General features: G+C 42.9%; 2 protein-coding genes across 5 annotated transcripts in view; both read right to left on the bottom strand.

The window, feature by feature from the left end:
• Window positions 1-23,899, bottom strand: part of LOC134350589 (rho guanine nucleotide exchange factor TIAM2-like) — a 276,948-nt gene that overhangs the window by 127,808 nt on the left and 125,241 nt on the right. The window contains exon 1 of one of the 4 annotated variants that reach the window (XM_063056009.1): window positions 1,954-2,060. The exons of the other annotated variants lie outside the window; for them this stretch is intronic. Coding sequence (XP_062912079.1) covers window positions 1,954-2,040 — 87 coding nt within the window. The 5' untranslated portion in view covers window positions 2,041-2,060. Of the gene's footprint in view, window positions 1-1,953; window positions 2,061-23,899 lie in introns of those variants that run through there. 4 annotated transcript variants of the gene reach the window in all.
• Window positions 7,755-14,105, bottom strand: LOC134351150 (histone H2A, sperm-like). Its single transcript, XM_063057265.1, has 2 exons — window positions 13,976-14,105; window positions 7,755-7,993 (listed from the first exon to the last, which is right to left on the bottom strand). The coding sequence occupies exons 1-2, from the start codon at window positions 14,103-14,105 to the stop codon at window positions 7,755-7,757; spliced, it is 369 nt and encodes a 122-aa protein (XP_062913335.1).

Below are 23,899 nucleotides of genomic sequence, written 5' to 3'. Positions count from 1 at the left end.
ATACGCATTTCATAACATTCTGTGCTAACTGACCTTTGCATAAATAACTCTTTCTATTCACCTGAATGCAGTGAAAAATCATGTTTATAGACATTACTCAATGAAACACCAAGTCAGCCAGTGGGGCTACACAGCAAAATTAACATGTACGGAAAATAAAGAACTACTTGAGGTGCAAAAAAATCCTGTCCCAAAATATTTTAATAGTTATTTAACTATGCATTGTGTATATAATCAGTATCGATCATTTAGAACAATTTGGTCACCAATTCAGTCATCACTCTTTGAAGCCAGAAACTAAATGAGGTTGCCAAGGCAACATCCAAACTACAGTTTATATATCAGGCAACTCATAGATCCGTTTGCCATTTTTTGTTTACATGGCAGGATATTTTTTGGTTCATTGTGGTTGCAAAGTTTGATGTCACTGTACATACCGAGTAATCTCAGAGCACAGTATACCATATGCATGGAAATGGGAGCAATAATTTCATCCTTGGACCTTTGCTCAAACCACAAATGGCCCACGCCCGAAAGTATAAAAAACCCCTTATTGATTGTTTTTTTGGATAGTTTACAGCATCATGGGCAGACACTCTAGTGAGTAGGCAAATGAAAATTTACAGCTCAATCTTTTTAGGAAAGAAAACACATACAAAATGCTGGAGGAACTCAGCAGCTCAGGCAGCATCTATGGAGAGAAGTAAATAGTCAAAGTTTTGGGCTGGAAAAGAAGGTGGGGGGAGGAGGAGTAGTACAAGCTGGCAGTTGATAGCAGAAACTAAGTGAGGCGGGAAAGAAAATATGCAGAGAAGAGGGAAGTGACAAGGATTGGGGGAATGAATTTGAGAGAGGACCATAGAAGGTGAAGGAATGGCAACAATGATGGGGAACTCAGTTCAGGGGGGAAAATCACAAATCAGCCATCTTGCACAGTCAAAAAAATACACCAATTTGGGAGACAACAGTCTAATTTGGAGAGAAAAATGAGGTTAGAGATTGGCCAGGTGGATGGGCAAGGATTTAGCTTTGAGAAGCAGCAGTGATAGCAGTTTCCAAATATTACTAGTATAACAAATTGACATCTAACCCAACTCAAGAGAATAGGTTTACATGCACCAAGTGAGTAAAACTGGACTAATGGGAATGTTCTGAGAGCCAGCAGAGACTGGGCTGTGTGGCCTCTGTGTTTTAAGTAAAAGTTAGAACTTGAGGAACAACTGGCATCTTTTAAACCAGCTAGGGGTAATGCACATAAATGCTTGTGTCCAAGGCAGAGAGACAGCACCCGGCCTCTTTCTTGGTATACAAAGTCCTGAAAAAATTCTTAACTGTGTACAAGTGTAATCTCTCAGTCCCCAGAATGATCTTTTTGCTTTACCTTGTAGACCACTCAACCTAAATAATCAATCAAGACAGCAAACAACAGGAATTCCTTCAGTTAGTCCTGACGAAGGGTCTCGGCCTGAAACGTCGACTGTACCTCTTCCTAGAGATGCTGCCTGGCCTGCTGCGTTCACCAGCAACTTTGATGTGTGAATCAAGACAGCAATCTTGGGATAGACTACAGCAAGGGTGGCCAACCTTTTACATTCCATGCGTCAATTTTTTCACTCACGAGTTCAGATGCGCCATACAACTCTTGTACCCCTATTCAATTCTTGTAAAAATGTTAATACAGAACTTGTGCGTGAAACATTTGACACATGGAATGTAAAAGGTTGGCCACCCCTGGGCTACAGAATATTGGAAACATCCAGCCTAGCTAAGGACATGAATGTTTCACTAATGGTCAAGGATACAAGAGAATGCCATAATGTTTTCCAGAATATATATCTCACTCACACACACACACAAGCACTTGCTGAACTGCCGGTTCAATATATAATATTGTTGCTAGCCACAGAAAACATTCTCACTAATTACCGTATCAAGTCGACAATTTGATCTTACCTTGTACCTTCGAAGGTGAAGGTGTCCCTTTCTCTTAGGAACACATCTGCTATGAGCATCAAAGTGTATGCAGCTGCAATTCATCATTTCTCCTGTAAACACAATGCGAGGCCAAAATCTAAAATGATTCTTTCTAGTTGATGAAGGATAGCTCTACTGAATGTTAATGAGAAAAGCTTCTACTGGGGTTCTGACTAATCCCACAGAAGTACCTCCCACCCAGCCTGTGCAGAGAACGTCCATGAATCCCAGGAATTTGATTGCATTAAAAAATTGTGAGACTGCAGACCAACGGGTCAGAGACAAGTTGGATGTCCAAAGAAATATATACAGCCAGAGATAGCCTGCAGCTGACAGGCGCTCAGGAGGAAGGTGAGGCAGGCTCAGTCAAAGTAGACTAAAGACCACACCCTGATAATGAACTCAGGAAACTTTCAGTTCCAGTCATGTACAACAGCACAGAAGTTTACCTTGTTTACCTTGAAATGCCGCCTAAATATTAAGTGGCAAAGTGAACATATTCAAATTATAACATTTTAGAAATTGGTTAGATAAGAGCAGAATCTCCCTCCCTTTCTCTACTACCTTTCATATTTGTGATCTAGAAGAGACTACAATCCTCGTATAATGGGAGAAAATCTGCCCGACTGGCTTCAAATAAGAAATTGGCAATAGCAAAGGGCATTTCCAGTTGGGTGTAATTTAAACAACATACAAATTGAAACTCACATTGGGATATTTCCTTAGGGAGCAGTCCCTGTTTCGCATGTGTACTCAGCACACAGTCTCTGCAGGAACTGTCAAGCTGAATTATATATTAAAAATATGCAGGATACAAAATTCTCTACGATGACACATTACTCAAAACCAAATATATGACCTGAAGTATCTCACATAGAATAATAAGAATTCGTCAGACTTACTGATCTGTTCATGGACTGTGTACTACTTTTAAAAGATGTAGTACACACTTGACATGATTCAAATTGACACAGCTGAACAAAGAACAAAATAATCCTGTCGAGATGCTTTCAGATATTCATTCTTACCCCTAATGTGAATGCTTGGTTTTCTGCAAGAAGAGATCCAAATCTCCAGCTCAGAAAGAAGTGATTCCAACTGCTTTGCTGCTGGACTTGTGAGTAATGCACACAGCTCAACTGTTAAACGCTGGAAAAAACTTTCTGCACTGAATGTATTTTCATTAGTTACACCCTGTGTTCAAATTTTTCCATTGGTAGAGTAAGAGAGAGAGAGTGAGCGCAAAAAATACAGGCCAACCAAAGTGGTTTTCCATCACTCGCTTCAAATGATTCCCCCAGACAGCTTGCCATAATGTCTCACAGTCCTCAGGGAATACTCCTATGACTAGGCTGTTGTATGACCCTGCATTCCTGAATTACCACCAGAGCTCAACCAGGAAAGCTTTCAGAGTCCTAACTGAACAGCAGTTCAGTGACTTTTGCTGTTCTGTATTTTTGTGTTCAAAAGTCATTTGTATCCCTGTAGGTTGAACTCATTTCCACACACACAAATCTTCAACAGACACGTTTTTTAAAAATAGAAGCAAAGTTGCTGTCTCAGTCACAAACAAAGGTGTGGTTTATGTCCAAAAAGTTGTTCATTTACATATTGAAGTGCAATCTCAATTAGATTCTAAGTTTTATAATCTATTTCTATGATTTTTTTTCTATCATGCTGATTTTTTTAAACATGGAATTACTGAGTATTTTAAGAATTTACGAGTACTTTTCAAAACAAAATTAGACTATTTCTAAAAATAGAAACATCCATTTTCCTTCTGCTGACAAAGCACCAAGGTTCACCGTCAAAGCAGTGCTCAACATTCAAGAAAAACTGTAAGGGACGATGGCAGAGCTGCTGGAGCTGTTGCCTTCAAGTGCCAGAGAGACTTGGGTTCAATTCTGACCTTGGGGGATGCCTGGGTAGAATTGGTTATTTCCCCATGATCCTAGAGATTTTTTCTGGGTGCTGTAACTCCCTTCAACATCCCAAATTCAAACGGGATGGGAGGTAAATTTCCCTCAATTGTATTTGAGTTGTAGAATCTAGCCAGGCAGCCCCCAAGGTCAGAACTGCACCCTGGTAGTATCTGGAGAGATTTGATGAGTACGTGATGAGGGGGAAAAACTGGATTAATGTGAAATTTCTATAAATAGGTGATTGATGGTCAATGTGGACTCAGCCCGAAGGTCGATTGGAAGTCCAGAAATTGAGGCCTGATGGTCAGAGGCCGAGTCCACTTGGAAATCAAAAGCCCTGCATCTGCAAATCCACCAGTCCACTGGAGGCTGGAGGCTGGAGAAGATGGCCTGTCTTGGGGTTAGAGCAGGGGTTCCAACATTTTTTATGCCACGGACTCCTATCATTTACCGAGGAAACCCCTTAGAGGGAAGTGTATGTGCGTGGGTATGGCACTTGTTTCAGTGTTACTGCTTCGTTATGTTCTGTGTTGTTCTGCTGAGCATTGCGGACACCAAATGTGTCGTCCCAGCACATCGTTGGGTATGTTAGTTGTTGACACAAACGATGCAGATGTTATAAATACAGTAAATTGGGATCTGAATCTGAAACAGGCCTTTTGACTCATTGTGTTGGATATAGAGAATGGTTTTGAGGGAAGGGGGGGAACAGAACTAGCAAGCTGGTCTGGTAGAAAGCAGGCACGGACATAATGGGGCTCCTTATTTGCTGTAACCATTCTCGGATTCCTATCCATGTCCTGCTATCTTGCTCTGTGTGCCCAAACCTTCATTTTGTTTTATGCAGATCCCCTATGCTTGATCATCCCAGGTACAAGTTGGCGATCCTGAAAAAATATAGCAATTTTGGCAAAGCAATTTACTCTGATTCACATGAGATCCAATGGCATTGCATAGGGGTAATCAAGGCTGCTTGCAATGTGTTATTCTGCACCTGAGGCTCAGTGGTGCAAACTGAATACAGAATGAAGAACATTGTCAGATACGAGAATGCAACACCTCGCTGTCTGGTGTGGGCAAATGTGGAAAAAAAAATGTAAAAGCTTCCCAATAATTGTGAAGATAAAACACATTTACAAATAGACAAATGAAAACAAACATGTACCAAAATATACAAATATACAAAAGATTTCCCCAAGACACACTTCATCTTTAACTTCCTGACATAACTATTCACCCAGCCGTCAAATCCAACCTCCACACTTCTCAAGCAAAGCAAGACTGAGGGTTTAGAACACAGAACAGTACATACAGCACAGTGCAGGCCCTTCAGTCCTCAATGTTCTGCCGACCCTTAAACCCTGCCTCCCCTATATAACCCCCCACCATAAATTCCTCCATATACCTGTATGGCAGTCTCTTAAACTTCACTAGTGTATCTGCCTCCACCACTGACTCAGGCAGTGCGTTCCACGCACCAACCACTCTCTGAGTAAAAAACCTTGCTCTAATATCCCCCTTGAACTTCCCACCCCTTACCTTAAAGCCATGTCCCCTTGTATAAAGCAGTGGTGCCCTGGGGAAGAGGCACTGGCTGTCCACTCTACCTATTCCTCTTAGTATCTTGTACAACTCTGTTATGTCTCCTTTCATTCTCCTTCTCTCCAGAGAGTAAAGCCCTAGCTCCCTTAATCTCTGATCATAATCCATACTCTCTAAACCAGGCAGCATCCTGGTAAATCTCCTCTGTACCCTTTCCAATGCTTCCACATCCTTCCTATCGTGAGGCGACCAGAACTGGACACAGTACTTCAAGTGTGGCCTAACCAGAGTCTTATAGAGCTGCATCCTTACCCCGTGACTCTTAAACTCTATCCCTCGACTTATGAAAGCTAACACTTCTTAACTACCCTATCTACCTGTAAGGCAACTTTCAGGGATCTGTGGACGTGTACCCCAGATCCCTCTGCTCCTCCACACTTCCAAGTATCCTGCCATTTACTTTGTACTCTGCCTTGGAGTTTGTCCTTCCAAAGTGTACCACCTCCTCCCACTTCCTCCAAACTAAAGGAGTAGCCATAGGCACCCGTATGGGTCCCAGCTATGCCTGCCTTTTTGTTGGCTTTGTGGAAAAATCCATGTTCCAATCCTATACTGGTATCTGTCCCCCACTTTTCCTTTGCTACATCGACGACTGCATTGGCGCTGCTTCCTGCATGCATGCTGAGCTCGTTGACTTTATTAACTTTGCCTCCAACTTCCACCCTGCCCTCAAGTTTACCTGGTCCATTTCTGACACCTCCCTCCCCTTTCTAGACCTCTCTGTCTCTATCTCTGGAGACAGCTTATCTACCGATGTCTACTATAAGCCTACGGACTCTCACAGCTATCTGGACTATTCCTCTTCTCACCGTCTCTTGCAAAAATGCCATCCCCTTCTCGCAATTCCTCCGTCTCCGCCGCATCTGCTCTCAGGATGAAGCTTTTCATTCCAGAACGAGAGAGATGTCCTCCTTTTTTTTAAAGAAAGGGGCTTCCCTTCCTCTACCATCAACTCTGCTCTCAAACACATCTCTCCCATTTCACGCACATCTGCTCTCACCCCATCCTCCTGCCACCCCACCAGGAATAGGGTTCCCCTTGTCTTCACCTACCACCCCGCCAACATATAATTCTCCATAACTTCCACCACCTCCAACGGGATCCCACCACCACGCACATCTTTCCCTCCCAACACCCCCCCCCCCAGCTTTCCACAGGGATCACTCCTTACGTGACTCCCCTGTCCATTCGTCCCCCCCATCCCTCCCCACTGATCTCCCTCCTGCCACTTATCCTTGTAAGCAGAACAAGTGCTACACATGCCCTTACACTTCCTCCCTTACCACCATTCAGGGCCCCAGACAGTCTTTCCAGGTGAGGCTACACTTCACCTGTGAGTCGGCTGGGGTGATATACTGTGTCCATAGTCATAGTCATACTTAATTGATCCCGGGGGAAATTGGTTTACGTTACAGTTGCACCATAATTAATAAATAGTAATAGAATAGCAGTAGAAAATAGTAATAAATAGTTAAATAGTAATATGTAAATTATGCCAGTAAGTTATGAAATAAGTCTAGGACCAGCCTATCGGCTCAGGGTGTCTGACTCTCCAACGGAGGAGTTGTAAAGTTTGGTGGCCACAGGCAGGAATGACTTCCTATGACGCTCTGTGCTGCATCTCGGTGGAATGAGTCTCTGGCTGAATGTACTCCTGTGCCCACCCAGTACATTATGTAGTGGATGGGAGACATTGTCCAAGATGGCATGCAACTTGGACAGCATCCTCTTTTCAGACACCACCGTCAGAGAGTCCAGTTCCACCCCCACAACATCACTGGCCTTACGAATGAGTTTGTTGATTCTGTTGGTGTCTGCTACCCTCAGCCTGCTGCCCCAACACACAATAGCAAACATGATAGCACTGGCCACCACAGACTCGTAGAACATCCTCAGCATCGTCCGGCAGATGTTAAAGGACCTCAGCCTCCTCAGGAAATAGAGATGGCTCTGACCCTTCTTGTAGACAGCCTCAGTGTTCTTAGACCAGTCCAGTTTATTGTCAATTCGTATCCCCAGGTATTTGTAATCTTCCACCATGTCCACACTGACCCCCTGGATGGAAACAGGGGTCACCGGTACCTTAGCTCTCCTCAAGTCTACCACCAGCAACTTAGTCTTTTTCACATTAAGCTGCAGATAATTCTGCTCACACCATGTGACAAAGTTTCCTACCGTAGCCCTGTACTCAGCCTCATCACCCTTGCTGATGCATCCAACTATGGCAGAGGGTCACTGGGTTCAGATTCTGTCACTTCACTTGCTGGCACTGCCGGTTTTCTTGGGCAACAACACGGCCTGGATATTGGGCAGCACCCCGCCCTGAGTGATGGTCACTCCTCCCAGCAGCTTGTTGAGCCCCTCGTCATTGCGGACGGCCAGCTGAAGGTGTCTGGGGATGATGCGGGTTTTCTTGTTGTCCCGGGCTGCGTTACTGGCCAACTCGAGGATTTCAGCTGTCAGATACTCGAGCACAGCGGCCAGATAGACCGAGGCTTCGGCACCCACACGCTCAGCACAGTTACCCTTTCTCAGGAGCCTGTGAACACGGCCCACCAGGAATTGCAGTCGGGCCCGGGACGAGTGAGATGTCCGGTGCTCCCGATGCGGCCTTCTATATATTAGCGAGACCCAACGCAGACTGGGAGACTGTTTCGCTGAACATCTATGCTCTGTCCGACAGAGAAAGCAGGATCTCTCAGTGGCCACACATTTTAATTCCACATCCCATTCCCATTCTGACATGTCTATCCACGGCCTCCTCTACTGTAAAGATGAAGCCACACTCAGGTTGGAGGAACAACACCTTATATTCCGTCTGGGTAGCCTCCAACCTGATGGCATGAACATCGACTTCTCTAACTTCCGCTAAGGCCCCACCTCCCCCTCATACCCCATCTGTTATTTATTTATTACTACTATATTATAATTTTTTATTTATATATACACACACACACACACACACTTTCTCTCTCTCTCCTTTCTCTTCCCCTGTCCCTCTCACTGTACTCCTTGCCCATTCTCTGGGCTTCCCCTCCTCCCACTTTCTTTCTCCATAGGCCTCCCATCCCATGATCCTCTCATATCCCTTTTCCAATCAACTTTCCAACTCTTAGCTTCATCCCTCCCCTCCTGTCTTCTCATATAAATTCGGATCTCCCCCTCCCACTTTCAAATCTCTTACCAGCTCTTCTTTCAGCGAGTCCTGACGAAGGGTCTCGGTCCGAAATGTCGACTGTACCTCTTCCTAGAGATGCTGCCTGGCCTGCTGCGTTCACCAGCAACTTTTATGTGTGTTGCTTGAATTTCCAGCACCTGCAGATTTCCTCGTGTTTGCACCTCACACTTCTCTGGGTTGAACTCCATCTGCCACTTCTCAGCCCACTTCTGCATCCTATCAATGTCTCTCTGCAATCTGCGACATATCCTCTACACTATCCACAACACCACCAACCTTTGTGTCGTCTGCAAACTTGCCAACCCACCCTTCTACCCCGACATCCAGGTCATTAATAAAAATCACGAAAAGTAGAGGTCTCAGAATGAATCCTTGTGGGTCACCACTAGTCACAACCCTCCAATCCGAATGTACTCCCTCCATCACGACCCTCTTCTTTCTGCAGGCAAGCCAATTCTGAATCCACCTGGCCAAACTTCCCTGGATCCCATGCCTTCTGACTTTCTGAATAAGCCTACCATGTGGAATCTTGTCAAATGCCTTACTAAAATCCATGTAGATCACATTCACTACACTACCCTCATCTATATGCCTGGTCACCTCCTCAAAGAACTCTATCAGGCTTATTAGACACGATCTGCCCTTCACAAAGCCATGCTGACTGTCCCTGGTCAGACCATGATTCTTTAAATGCCCAGAGATCCTATCTCTAAGAATCTTTTCCAACAGCATTCTCACCACAGACGCAAGGCTCACTGGTCTATAATTACCCGGAATATCCCTACTAACATTTTTGAACAAGGGGACAACATTCACCTCCCTCCAATCCTCTGGTACCATTCCCGTGGACGAGGACATAAAGATCCTAGCCAGAGGCTCAAAAATCTCTTCCCTCGCCTCATGGAGCAACCTGGGGAATATTCTGTCAGGCCCCGGGGACTTATCTGTCCTAATGTATTTTAACAACTCCAACACCTCCTCTCCTTTAATATTAACATGCTCCGGAACATCAACCTCACTCATATTGTCCTCCCCATCATCAAGTTCCCTCTCATTGGTGAATACCGAAGAGAAGTACTTCCTCGCTCACTTCCACTGCCTCCAGGAACATCTTCCCACCTTTATCTCTAATTGGTCCTATCTTCACTCCTGTCATCCTTTTGTTCTTCACATAATTGAAGAATGCCTTGGGGTTTTCCTTTACCCTTCTCGCCAAGGACTTCTCATGCCCCCTTCTTGCTCTTCTCAGCCCCTTCTTAAGCTCCTTTCTTGCTTCCCTATATCCCTCAATAGACCCATCTGATCCTTGCTTCCTAAACCTCATGTATGCTGCTTTCTTCCACCTGACCAGATTCTCCACCTCACTTGTCACCCATGGTTCCTTCACCCTGCCATTCTTTATCTTCCTCACCGGGACAAATTTATCCCTAACATCCTGCAAGAGATCCCAAACATCGCCCACATGTCCATAGTACATTTCCCTGCAAAAACATCATCCCAATTCACACCCGCAAGTTCTAGCCTTTTAGCCTCATAATTTGCCCTTCCCCAATTAAAGATTTTCCTGTCCTTCTATCCTTTTCCATGATAATGTTAAAGGCCAGGGAGTGGTGGTCACTGTCCCCCAGATGTTCACCCACTGAGAGGTCTGCGACCTGACCTGGTTCGTTACCTAATACTAGATCTAGTATGGCATTCTCCCTAGTGGGCCTGTCAACATACTGTGACAGGAATCCGTCCTGGACATACTTAACAAACTTGGACCTGTCTAAACCATTGGAATTAATTAAGTGCCAATCAGTATGAAGGATGTTAAAGTCACCCATGATAACAACCCTGTTGTTTTTGCATCTTTCCAAAATCTGCCTCCCAATCTGCTCCTCGGTATCTCTGCTGCTAACAGGGCGACCTATAGAATACTCCCAATAGAGTAACTGCTCCCTTCCTGTTCCTGACTTCTACTCATACTGACTCAAAAGAGGATCCTGCTACATTACCCATCCTTTCTGTAGCTGTAATAGTATCTCTGACCAGTGATGCCACCCATACTCCCCTTTCCCCACCTCTATCTCTTTTAAAGCACTGAAATCCAGAAATATTGAGAATCCATTCCTGCCCTGGTGCCAGCCATGTCTCTGTAGTGGCCACTACATCATAATTCCATGCATGTATCCAAGCTCTCAGTTCATCACCTTTGTTCCTGATGCTTCTTGCATTGAAGTACACGCACTTTAGCCCTTCTACCTTACTACCTTTACACCCTTTATTCTGTTTCTCTTTCATCAAAGCCTCTTTATATGCTACATCTGGCTTTACTCCATGCACTATACTTACAGTTCTCACATGACCTTCATCCTCCTCCATCTCACTATCTGCTCTAACACTGTGGTTCCCCTCCCCCTGCAAATCTAGTTTAACCCCCCCCCCCCCCGGAGCAGCGCTAGTAAACCTTCCCACAAGGATGTTAGACCCCCCTCTGGTTTGGGTGCAACCTGTCCTGCCAGAACAGGTCCGACCTTCCCTGGAACAAGGCCCAATTGTCCAGAAACATGAAGCCCTCCCTCCTGCACCAATTCCTTAGCCATGTATTTAGCTACATTATCTTCCTATTTCTAGCCTTGCTAGCTGGGGCGGGGGAGGAGATAGCACGTGACCAGACCATAATAATTATTTCAAATGCAGAATTGGAATATTTTCATCAGGGATTCTAACATCATACAGTTTTATTCTGCAACAAATGCCTTAGTTAAACCCAGTGTCCACATGCTCAGATGAATATAAGTGAATAATGCCTCCCCCTCCCGTGATGTTGCCTGTGTAAGGTATAGTACATCTGCTCCCATTAACCCATGTATTAATTTTAGAACACCCCAAACTGTCCCTTGGGTCTTTTGGGGCCATTCTGCTGTCTACAACCGATGAAACGGTGTCTGAGTGAAAATAAATGAGACTGTTTGGAATGCCTGTGTCCTGAATTCTTGTTTTTTTGAGTTATAAACCAGTAGAGCACATTAACTGAAGGGATTGTTTTGATAAGCCAAGCTAGCGATTGTTGGGGTGTTTAAATGGTGAACTCCCAAGACCTGTAGAACAGGAGTGCAAAGTATGCAAACTACCAGGAAAGCTAGACCAAGGACAGAATGAGGAGGAGCGACTAATGAGACAAAGAGGCAAGGTTATAGGGAGAATTTGCATTGCCAACCTGTTCTGTCACAACACCTCCTTCCCACCTCCCACCCCCCACCCCCCATCTCTTCTGGATTGCACAAGGTAGACAATCAGGACAGACAGCCTGCCTTGTGACAGATATTGAAATGGAATGGTTGTAGAGCCAGGTACCATCGCATGATGCGTGCACTGTGGATCCAGCTGAGAGCTTTGTAGTCGGTCTTCGGAACGAATTCTCTGACTAGCAGGTAATATTGGAAGCTCTCCAAGTCCATTTTAAGGCAGGAGCTTCCTTCTCAACAGTGAAATACCTTGTCTCCCACAGTAGCAGCTTCCAACTGTTGAGAAGGAAGTTCTCAAACTGTAATAGCACCGTCAGATTTTGCTGGGTTGAGTGGGTGCTTCAAAAACAAATAGTTGCCCTGGGATTGGACTTCACGAGTTAGCCCACAGTCTTGGAGGTTTGGCCCAAACTATTCTAGAACTGGTGGTAACCTTGCTTAATGCAGAAGGAAAACCCATAATGGACTTTACAATGATGTCACTTACTTTGATCATCATCACAACCTTAACTTTGCTTCCGCACCCTTGTATTAATATCAGTGTAACTATTGAATAAATCAATCTACCCTTCATCCATATCGACGTACAGAGTTGTGCGGCACAGGAACAGGCCCTTTGGCCCATTATGTCTGTGCTGACCACGATGTTAATATGTCTGCATATGGTCTATATCCGTCCATTCCTGCCTATTCTCCTTCCTGTCCAAATGCCCTTATTGTATGTGCACTAATCACTTCCACGTTCCAGCCACTTACAACTCAGGGAAAAAATTGTCTTGCAAATCTCCTTTAAATTTCCCACACATTTTAGACCAAGGCTCTTCTGGAATTTGAAATTTCTACCCTGGGAAAAAAATACTCTGCCTATCAAACCTATCTATGCCTCAAGAGGAAAAAGATGCACATTTGCTCACACCCCTGTGAACCTCCTCTTCATCCTTTCCAAAGCCTTTGCATCCTTCCTGTAATGCAGTGACCAGAACTTCACACAATACTTCAAGTATGGCCCGACTAAAGTTTTAGGTTACTGTACCATGACTTCCCAGTTTTTAATACTCAACACCCTAACTGATGAGGGCAAGTATGAATGTGCCTTCTCTAGCATCTGTTTCTGTTGTCACTTTCTGGGAGCATTGAACTTGGATCCCACTGTGCATCAAATCTCCTAAGGGTCCTACCATTTACTGTATACTTATTTTCTTATATTTGATCTCCAAAATGCAGCACTCACTTGTTTGGATCGAACTCCATCTGCCATTTCTCTGCCCAAATTTCCAACTGATCTACATCCTGATGATCCTTTAGCGAATTTGCTACAAATGTCCACAACTCTGAAAAGTTTTGTCTCTTCTGAAAACTTACTCATCAGTCTCCTTAAATTTTCATCCAAATTATTTGTAACCACAAACAACAGAGGTGACAGCACCAATCCTCATGGAACACCACGGGTCACAAACCTCCAGACAGAATAATGCCCTTCCACCACAACCCACCATCTTCTATGGCCAAACTAATTTTACCAAAACTTTATATACCTCCATCTTTGATCAGTCCTGTGGGATCTTATCAAAAATTTCACTAAAACCCATTTATCACCCACACCAATCATCCTTGTTATCTCTTCAAAAAACTCAAATCAATTTTGAAAGCGATCACCTTCCCTGCATAAAACCATGCCTATTCCCAATAAATCAATGACTTTTGAGATTGAGTAATATTCACATGTACTAATTAAATCTTAAAGCTCTTAAAAATGTGACTTCAATTAATAAATATCTTTCACAAATCTGCATCCTCCACATATTTAATACGTAACACAGTTTGACAGGTCCTGAGGAGATTACATGCTCAGAACACCATGGTGAGGACTGCAACACAGTGTTGTTCAAACACCTTCTAAACTGGAGACTATCCAAGTTTGCATCCAGTATTCTTATTCTCACAAAATACTGTTCACCCAGCACATTGGTCTACATTGTGCCCTGTTTAAATAATGTCTCAAATTTTAAACATTTCTTCTTTTCTTTCAAATCCTTCATGCAATTCCCCCTGTGATGTCTCTGGCCTACAGTCTTCTAATATCTGTGTCTTTCTCCATTTCTCATTTACTTTGCAGTACAGATCTGTCACTCCATCACTAGCAATCACATCTTCGATCACCAAGGCTTCAGGCACTCGAATTTCCCTCTTAATATCCATCTCCTCCCTTCCCTTTCAGTCCACCTTCACGAAATGTAAACCTAGTTCCTGCATTTAGATAATGAGACCTTGTTCTAACAATTACAGTAAGTCTGTATTTGCTGAATTTACAAGAATGAAAAAGATCTGATGGAATTTTACAGTTTTTATGAGGTTCAAGAAGGCTTAAAGCAGAGAGGATGCTTCTTTAGGGAACAGACTAAGATGCAGGGGCATTACCTCGCAACCATTTTGAACAGAAATTAAGTTTCTTCACACAGGAAGCAGTGAATCATTGACATTCTCTATCCCAGAGGACGCCACTCACTGAGTACATACAGAGATTGATAGAGGAACAAAAAGACATGAAAGGGAAGGGTGCAGGAAATTGGTGTTGGTAGAGAGGAACTTCCCTAATCCTGATGTTCAATGGCCTATTCTTGCCCCAATTTGTTATTAATACATTATTAATGCAGGCATTGGGAAGCAAAGTGAAGACTGAATGGTGTCTTGCTTTTCTGGAATAGATGGTCGAACTGGGGAGCTTTCATGCAATTAAAGACTTGGTACAGTGTTGCTATTAGTGGTATGCAGAGAAGAGCCTCGATGAGAAAGACTGTCAGGTAAGTCAGGCTGAAATATAATGAAAACACGGGGGGGAGGGGGGGAGAAACAAATAATGTGGTAAACAAAAAGCAGAGGGCTAGTTCAAGGGCAAAGAGACAATTTCGAATGAGGTTAGTCATAGTCATACTTTATTGATCCTGAGGGAAATTGGGTTTCGTTACAGTTGCACCAACCAAGAATAGATTATAAGGGTTGGAGGCAACATTGGATGTACGACAACTCTGGCAGGGTTTGCAAGACATTACTTCCTACAAAGCAAAACCCAATAGCATGAATGGCAGTGATGCTACACTACCAGATAAACTCAGCATCTCGAAAGGGAGAATACAACTACAGCTGTGAAGATCCCTGCTGCACCTGATGACCCTGTGATCTCTGTCTCAGAGGCCAATGTTAGGCTGCCTTTAAAGAGGATGAACCTTCGCAAGGCTGAAGATCCTGATGGAATACCTGGCATGGCTCTGAAAACCTGTGCTAACCAACTGGCGGGAGTATTCAAGGCCATTTTCAACCTTTCACTGCTATGGGCAGAAGTTCCCACTTGCTTCAAAAAGGCAACAATTACACCAGCACCTCAGAATAATGTGAGCTGCCTTAATGACTATCGCCCGGTAGCACTCATATCGACAGTGATGAAATGCTTTGAGAGGTTGGTTATGGCTAGACTGAACTCCTGCCTCAGTAAGGACCTAGACCCATCGCAATTTGCCTATCGCCACAATAGGTCAATGGCAGACACAATCTCAATAGCTCTCCACATGGCTTTAGACACAAACACCTACATCAGGATGCTGTTCATCGATTATAGATCAACATTTAATACCATCATTCCCACAATCCTGATTGAGAAGTTGCAGAACCTGGGCCTCTGTACCTCCCTCTGCAATTGGATCCTTGACTTCCTAACCGGAAGACCACAATCTGTGCAGATTGGTGATAACGTATCCTCCTCGCTGACGATCAACAGTAGCGCACCTCAGGGGTCTGTGCTTAGTCCACTGCTCTACTCTCTCGATACCCATACGTGGCTAGGCATAGCTCAAATACCATCTTTAATTTTGCTGACGATACAACCATTGTTGGTAGAATCTCAGGTGGTGATGAGAGGGCGTACAGGAGTGAGATATGTCAACTAGTGGAGTAGTATCGCAGCAACAACCTGGCACTCAATGTCAGTAAGACGAAAGAGCTGATTGTGGACTTCAGGAAGGGTAAGATGAAGTAACACATACCAATCCTCATAGAGGGATCAGAAGTGGAGAGAGTGAGCAGTTTCAAGTTCCTGGGTGTCAAGATCTCTGAGGATCTAACCTGGTCTCAACATATTGATGCAGTTATGAAGAAGGCAAGACTGTGACTGTACTTAATTAGGAGTCTGAAGAGATTTGGTATGTCAACCAATACACTGAAAAACTTCCGCAGATGTACCATAGACAGCATTCAGACAGGCTGCATTACTGCCTGGTATGGTGGGGCTACTGCACAGGACCGAAAGAAGCTGCAGAGAGTTATAAATTTAGTCAGCTCCATCTTGGGCACTAGCCTACAAAGTACCCAGGACATCTTCAGGGAGCGGTGTCTCAGAAAGGCAGCGTCCATTATTAAGGACCTCCAGCACCCAGGGCATGTCCTTTTCTCACTGTTGCCATCAGGTAGGAGGTACAGAAGCCTGAAGGCACACACTAAGTGATTCAGGAACCCATGAACACTACTTCACTTTTTTAATAAATATTATTTGTTTTTTACATGATGTTTAATCTATTCAATATACATATATTGTAATTGATTTAGTTGTTTATTATTATATATTTTTCTTCTTCTTCCATATTATGTATTGCATTGAACTGCTGCTGATAAGTTAACAAATTTCACGATATACGCCGGTGATAATAAAACTAGTTCTGATTCTGTAAAAGCAAAATTTCATTTTGAACAGAGCAGGGGGCAAGGCAGGTTATCTAGGGGATTGTCAGAAGTCTGTTGGAAATTCAGCCTGCACTTTTGTTGCCGGACACCTGAATCTATTTTCTTCCACTGCTTACAATATGGGACCAACGACCACAGAACCTCACCCGTTGCATGAAACTCATAGCAGACTGCCAGACTTTAGACACTTTTCATTCTCTGGGTTACAAACAATTGCTGTCATAGCCCCACAAATCCTAGCCCCTCTGCATACTTCACTTCTGCAGCTCTTACCCAGGATCCTAAAATCTATAGAAGCAGATGGCAAGGATTATTCTTCTCCATTTGGATCAATGGTTGAATTGTTGTGCATGTCGCAGAGAATAAAGACAGAACAGCCTGGACAGTTAATAAAGTACACCCATTGTACATGTGCAGACTGTAATCAACAAAAACTACTTCCCCCCCCAAAAAAGGCATAGCTTCAAGGTTTTAAAAGTATATTGATTTAAAACTCAGAACCACATGGAGACACATTTACTATGGCAATTAATACAGAATCTGTGCATGAAAAATTGGCTCAACTTCAAAACAAACACTTTAAAACCAAATGTGGTACATTAAAAGTTCACATTATTTTGTGCTGGCTTACTTTATTTTTAAAAAATATTCTGAGTTGTTCCAATCCTAATGATTCATGCATACTTTGAACAGATAAACAATCAAATTAGACTGATGTGGTGCAATTCTTTTTCACAGCTACAATGTTATCAACACTCTACACTTCATATCATATGGACAACAAATACTTTTTGTACTTGCAGTTCCTACAATGCAATACCTTCAGCTGATCTGTGAAACTGCAGTATGAAAAGATCACCAGTAGAGGGTGCACTATCATAACAAGCTTGCACAAAATTATAATCATGCAGTTATACAAGATCCTAAGAAAAGTTGATCACAAAAATAAAATCTTTCTCCATCATGATGAACATTCTGATTCAAAGCGTTGTGCTTGAGTTTCACCCAGATATATTCTTCAATTTAGCATTAAGTATTAACTTCTATAGTGGTAGGTTGGTTATTGGAGAGGATTTGAGCGCATTTGGAAAGGCATTGCTTGCTTAGCGACAGTCAGCATGACTTTGTGCAGGGTGGGTCATGCCTTACAAACAGAGTTTGATTAAGGAGGTGATAGGGGTGTTTGATGATGGCATGGCAGTAGACATTATCTGCTTGTACCTTTGTAAGGCATCAAGGTCCCTCACAGTGGGTTGATTAAGAAGATAAAGATGTATGAGATCCAGAGTGAATTGTAACTTTGGGTTGGGAATTGGTTGCTCATACAAGACAGGGAGGAGGGTGAACAGTTGTTATTCAGGCTAGAGGCCCTTGGCCAGTGTTGTTCTGCAAGGATTAATACTGGGAATTGCATTGTTTGCAATATACAGTATATCAATAGATAACTTGAATGAAACATCAGCAAGACAAAGGAGTTGACTGTAGGTTTCAGGAATCTATCTGTCTTGTATTGTGCCCAGCACACTGTGGCTCTACTTCATTAGGAGATTGAGAGGAATTGGAATGTCAGCAGAGACTTGCAAATTTCTGTCAGGTATGGTGCAGTATATTCTGACTGGACACACTGCATCCTAGTATGAAGGCTCCAATGCACAGGATCACAAAAGGCTGCAACTTGTAGACTCATCACAGCAAAACACTTCCCACCAGAGGACATCTTCGAGGGGCAGTGCCTCAAAAATGTACCATCCATCATTAAAAGACCCTCACCATCCAGGAAATATCTTTTCCTCATTACTACCATCAAGGAGTATATCAGAGACCCACACTCAATGATTCAGGGACAGCTTCCTCCCCCTCCATCATCATTGGATTTCTGAATGGTCCATGAAACCATGAACACCGGTGCACCTCTTCTTCTCTTCATCCCATGGTCCATTCTCCTCCATTATCAGATTCCTTCTTCTCCAGCCCTTTATCTTTCCCAATCACCTACCTGGTCCTTCTTCCCTTCCCCTCAACTTTATATTCTGGCAGCTTCCCCCTTCTCTTCCAGTCTGGAAGAAGGGTCTTGGACTGAGACTTGGACTGTTTATTCATTTTCATAGATGCTGCCTGACCTGCTGAGTTCCTCCAGCATTTTTGTGTGTTGCTTTGAATTTCCAGCATCTGCAGAATCTCGTGTTTATCCCTATTTTTGCCTGTTTTGCAACTTTACACCTTTCCACTGAACTCCTAAAACACGATTCTGAGAATGCACTGTGGATGGGTGGTAAGCAACATTGTACATGACACCAGGTTTGGTGGAGTTGTGCACACCGTAAAGGACTATTAAAGGATACAGTGGGATATAGATGAGTTACAGATGTGGATAGAAAAATGGCCAGTGGAGTTAAATCCAGGCAAGCATGGCACTTTGGGAGGTCAAATGAAAGGAGCAAGTAGCTCCCTTAATAGCATTGCTCCAGTGTTGAATAGATCTGCCTATGCAAGTGGCTAAGGTGGTAAAGGGGGCAAACAGCACGCTCGCCTTTGTTGGTAGAGCAGCAAGGAAGTTGTATGCAGCTATTTAAAACTTTAGACATTTTAAGTGGTGTGTGCAATTCTGATCACCCCTTTGGAGGAAGGATATGGAGGGAGATGGAAGGATGCTGACGAGATTTCCCAGGATGCTGTCTGGATTAGAGGGAATGAGCTATAACACTGGACAAACTTTAATCGTTCTCCCCAGAGCATCGGAGGCTCAGGAGAGACCAGTCAGAGAACTTGAGAGGTCAGAACCTTTTCTCCAGGGTAGACGTGCTGAACAGCAGAGGACATGCTTTTAAGGTGATGAGGGACGAGAGGAGGAGGGGAAGAGGTTTTATTATATATAGGGATGATAGGTGTCTGGAATGGATTACCAGTAGTAGTGGATGCAGGCAATTTGGTGGAGTTCCTGAGGCTTTTAGCTAGACACATGAATATGAAGGGAAAGGTGGATACACCAGAAGAGGACATTTAGTATAAACTGACATCAAGATCAGTACAACACAATGGGTGTTCGGGCCTGTCCAGTGCTATGTTAAACTTCGTCTGCATGCTCACCAGGCCTCTATATCCTTCCAATCATGGGCTGACCAGAATTAAACTGTTAGACTGGGTTTGTTTCCCTGGAGAGAAGATGGCAGAGGAGTGACCTGATAGAGGTGCACAAATTTAAAACAAGTTAGTGTAGACGATCAAAGCATTTAAGAAGCTTTGAGATTAATTTATTTGAGTCACCAAAGCATAAAAGGCTAAGGACCTTCAGTGTGGGTAAATAGGATTAGTGTAGATGGTCAGCATGGGCATGATGGGCTGAAGGGCCTGCTTTGGTGACTCCATGGCTATAACACAACCAGACAAATTTACGTTCTATGTAACTCTGACACGACAAACCAGATTGCACTTGTTATGTGCTTGTTAGGACCAGGTTGGGTGACTTTTTGAATGCAGAATACAACAGATGTCAATAGGTACATTTAATGTCATCTTTATTACTAATAGACCCATCACAATAATTTTGAATTAAATTCTTATGTTCCCACAGGCTCTCTTTACCTTTCTCCACAGGATTACATGAACTGCTCAACTGCAAAATTGCAAGATATTCAACTGCAAGATATACAGACATAAGATAATTAAATCTTTTTTTGTCCTTGGTTCTGATCAATTTTAAAGCACATCAAAAACGCAGTATTACAAATGTCTAAAAAAGCTCCATAACGTAATCAAAGCAACGGGCAATACCAGCTGATACTGATTGCAGTCCTTAGGAATGCAATGATTATTTAACAGTGAGCAACACAAAATGCCGGGGGAAATCAGTAGGCCAAGCAACGTTACAGAGATGAATAATTATTTTGACATTTTGGGCTGAGAACCCTTTAGCAGCAAGGGACAGAAACCAGAATAAGGTGATGGTGGGAGGGGTTGAAGAAAGAAACTGGGAGGTGATAGGTGGAAGAGGTAAAATGCCACAGGAGGAGGAACCCAATAGGAGAGGACAGTGGACCATGGAGAAAAGCAAAGGAGGAAGGGAGCAAGATGGAGGTGATGAGCTGGTGAGGAGAAAAGAAGGGGTGAGTGGGGAATAGAAAAAGAGGGGAAGGAAGGAAAAGAAATTACTGGAAGTTAGAGAAAGCCATTAGGCTGGAGGTCATTATTCCTCCAATCTGAGTCTGGCCTCATCATGGCAGTAAAGGAGACCATGGACAAACATTTCAGGGACCATGGACAGACATCTCGGAATGGGAAATCAAATTGAAATGGATAGCCACTGGGAGATCCTGCCTCTTGTGGTGGATAGAGCAAAGGTACTTGACAACGTGGTCCCTCAATCTGCATCGGGTCTGATTGATATAGAGGAAGCGGCACCAGGAGTGCCAGATATAGTAGACAACCCCAACAGATTTGCAGGTGAAGTGTTGTCTCACTTGGATGGACTGTTTGGGGCCCTGAATGGTGGTGAGGGAGGTGAAGTGTATCACTTGTCATGGTTGCAGGGGCAAGTGCCAGGAGGGAGATCAGTGGGAAGAAATGAGTAAACAAAATAGTTACACCGAGGTTGTTCCCTACGGAAAGCGGAGGGCGGGGAGGAATAAAGATGTTTAGTGGTAAAATCTGTTGGAGGTGGCAGAAGTTATGGAGGAACAATGTGCTGTATATGGAGGCTGGTGGACTGGTAGGTAAGGACAAGGGGAACCCTACCCATGTTATGATGGCAGGAGGATGGAGTGAGGGTAGGTGTGCAGGAAATGGAGGAAATGCAGATGAGGGCAGCATCAATTGTTGGGGAAGGGAAACACTTTCTTTTAAAAACAAAGTGGCTATCTCAGATGTTCAAGAATGGAAAACTTACCCTTATAACAAATGTGGTGGAGACAGAAGGAAATAGCACGTGTACAAGTGACAGTGTGGATGGATATAGCCAAAATAACTGCAAGAGTAAGTGGGTTTGTGAAAGAGGTCAAGTCATCTTCCTGTCTCTCGCAATGGAGAAAAGGTAGAGAAAAATGTCTGAGATGGACCAAGTAAACTTGAACCATTTTATTGTTACTGGATTCAAATTCATCTGCCACCAGATTAACACTCGTCACTTTACTGAACCATTTGTAAAACAAAGATCTAACATTGATTGACGCTCAGTTGCAAACTTTACTCAGTTGTGGTACCACTGCCTCCATGATTGACTGTTCTGGCTTCAAAGTGCATCCAAAAGATTTGAGCACATAATTTTTTTTCCCGGCACTTGGTGTAGTTCAGAAGAAGCCGTTTGCAGCACCAATTTTTTTTAAATGAATCGTTAAATCAAGATCTCATTTGTCCTCTCAGAAGATGCAAAACAGGACACTGTTGAGAAGCATGGAAATTCTCTTGCTTTCTAGGCAAATATTAATTACTGTAAAATTGCAGATTATAACATCAGTCTTTAACATCATGGCTTTGTGGGACCTCACAGTCTGCAAATTAGCTGCCTCATTTTCCCACAATACAACATAATTGAAACATGTTGGTCATCCTGGCACCTAAAAGCGACTCAGTATAAATGAAGGTACTTTCTTCTGGCACCTACTTGCATCAGACTTTTTTGTGAACAGTCTTCTCCCAGAGATATTGCGCATTTAAACAAGTGACAAACCAAACTGCTTCTAAACTTTGTCATTTTCTAATGAATAAAATGCAACATATACACAGATCTGATGAGAATATTTTTGTTACAAAGCCACACACTTGAACTAATTTCTTGAGACATACAAAGGTTTAAGGGATTAAACAATACTTTGGAGACTGAGAATTCAGAGTTGTCATTTCAGGGCAAGGGATCAGCTTACATGAGGAAATATTCTTTTACAAAGAGCTGAGAATTCTCTGTCTCAAAGGCTCAGTTGTTAAGTGCATTCATGGATACATCCCACTGAAGGTAAATAATCTAATTTCTCCAGAGGTCCTTTCTTACCTTAACTTCACAAGGGATGTCTATCCTGAAATCAGAAAAGTAAACCAGGAAACCACCTCTCATACCCCATCTTTCCAACAGCATATGACGCACTGTAGCATTTAACATCATTCTATTTTCAGCCTTTGCTCCCTGCATGTTGAGACCCACCTTTTCTCAAAGCCGCCCTCCAGTTCAGCAGCTGAGACCAGAGTCAGTGGGGGTGAGGCAATTTTACTGGAAGTCTATCACCTGTCTGTAAATTTTTCCCATGAATAGACTTTGTAATGCAGCAATGTCAATTTAAGATCTAAATCAATTACTATCAGAGCATTATAAACTTTTTTTTTCAAAAAAAAACTTGGTTATTCGCCTAAAATTGATATGGTGGTAATTCAGGAATGAATGAATTCCTTGATTTGCTTTGTTGCTCCATTACTAAGTTTGAAATCAAAAGAAAATCTGAAAATGGATGGGTTCTTTCATGTAACCAATATTCCCATAGGAGTTAAAGCACTAGCATATTAATAAGGACACAGGTGCTGTGTTATTAATGCACAGCAGGCAGCTTTTAGCCACTCATTAACTAATTCAGTGTTCTTAAAAGCAATAACTAAGTGTAATATATTTATATAATCAAAAGTTAATCAGATGATGGAGACAGACAGTCTGTCCTAACGATTTCATGTTAAGTCTTTTTGCACACCATTATCATTCACTTACTTATTCCATATCTGGAAGATCGACCAGAGGTTTTATTTCAAGGTTAAGCAAAATATAATGATTTTTCCCAGAAGATCTTTGTAAAAAGTATTTGAGTATTATCCAAAGAAGATCTGGTTAAAATACAGGAAGCGGTATGCAGGTAGGTGTGGGTTGGATTCAGAGGAGAAAATACAAGGTGCACAGTTAAAAATATACTTTAAAACATCCTTATAAATTCACAAAAATGCACTAACACAGATTCAATAATTCTGTATTCATAACTAAAAAGGCATTTCTTCAAATAATAGCAAACCAGACTCTCAGTCGGAATGTCATCCATCTACAAGCTGTCCACTTTTAAGTTAATCAAACTTCAGAACTAAGTAGTTTAATTACTCACTTTAGTGTTACAAAATCTACCACAGCCCTCTTCGTGGCCTAACTCAACTACACTTACACTTCAATCACTAAAGCAAATAACACAATTCCCCTACACAGCAAAAAGGTTTTATTAATTCCAATGTTACAATGGAGGCAACCCAACCCTTAAGAACTGTTCACAACTTTTTATTTTACACTCAGTTTACATAGCATACAT

Source organism: Mobula hypostoma, chromosome 8 (genome assembly GCF_963921235.1).
Source record: "Mobula hypostoma chromosome 8, sMobHyp1.1, whole genome shotgun sequence".
Classification (NCBI taxonomy): Eukaryota; Metazoa; Chordata; class Chondrichthyes; order Myliobatiformes; family Myliobatidae; genus Mobula; species Mobula hypostoma.
The sequence above is the reverse complement of the archived record's forward strand: the minus strand, read 5'-3'. Positions and strand labels throughout refer to the sequence as shown.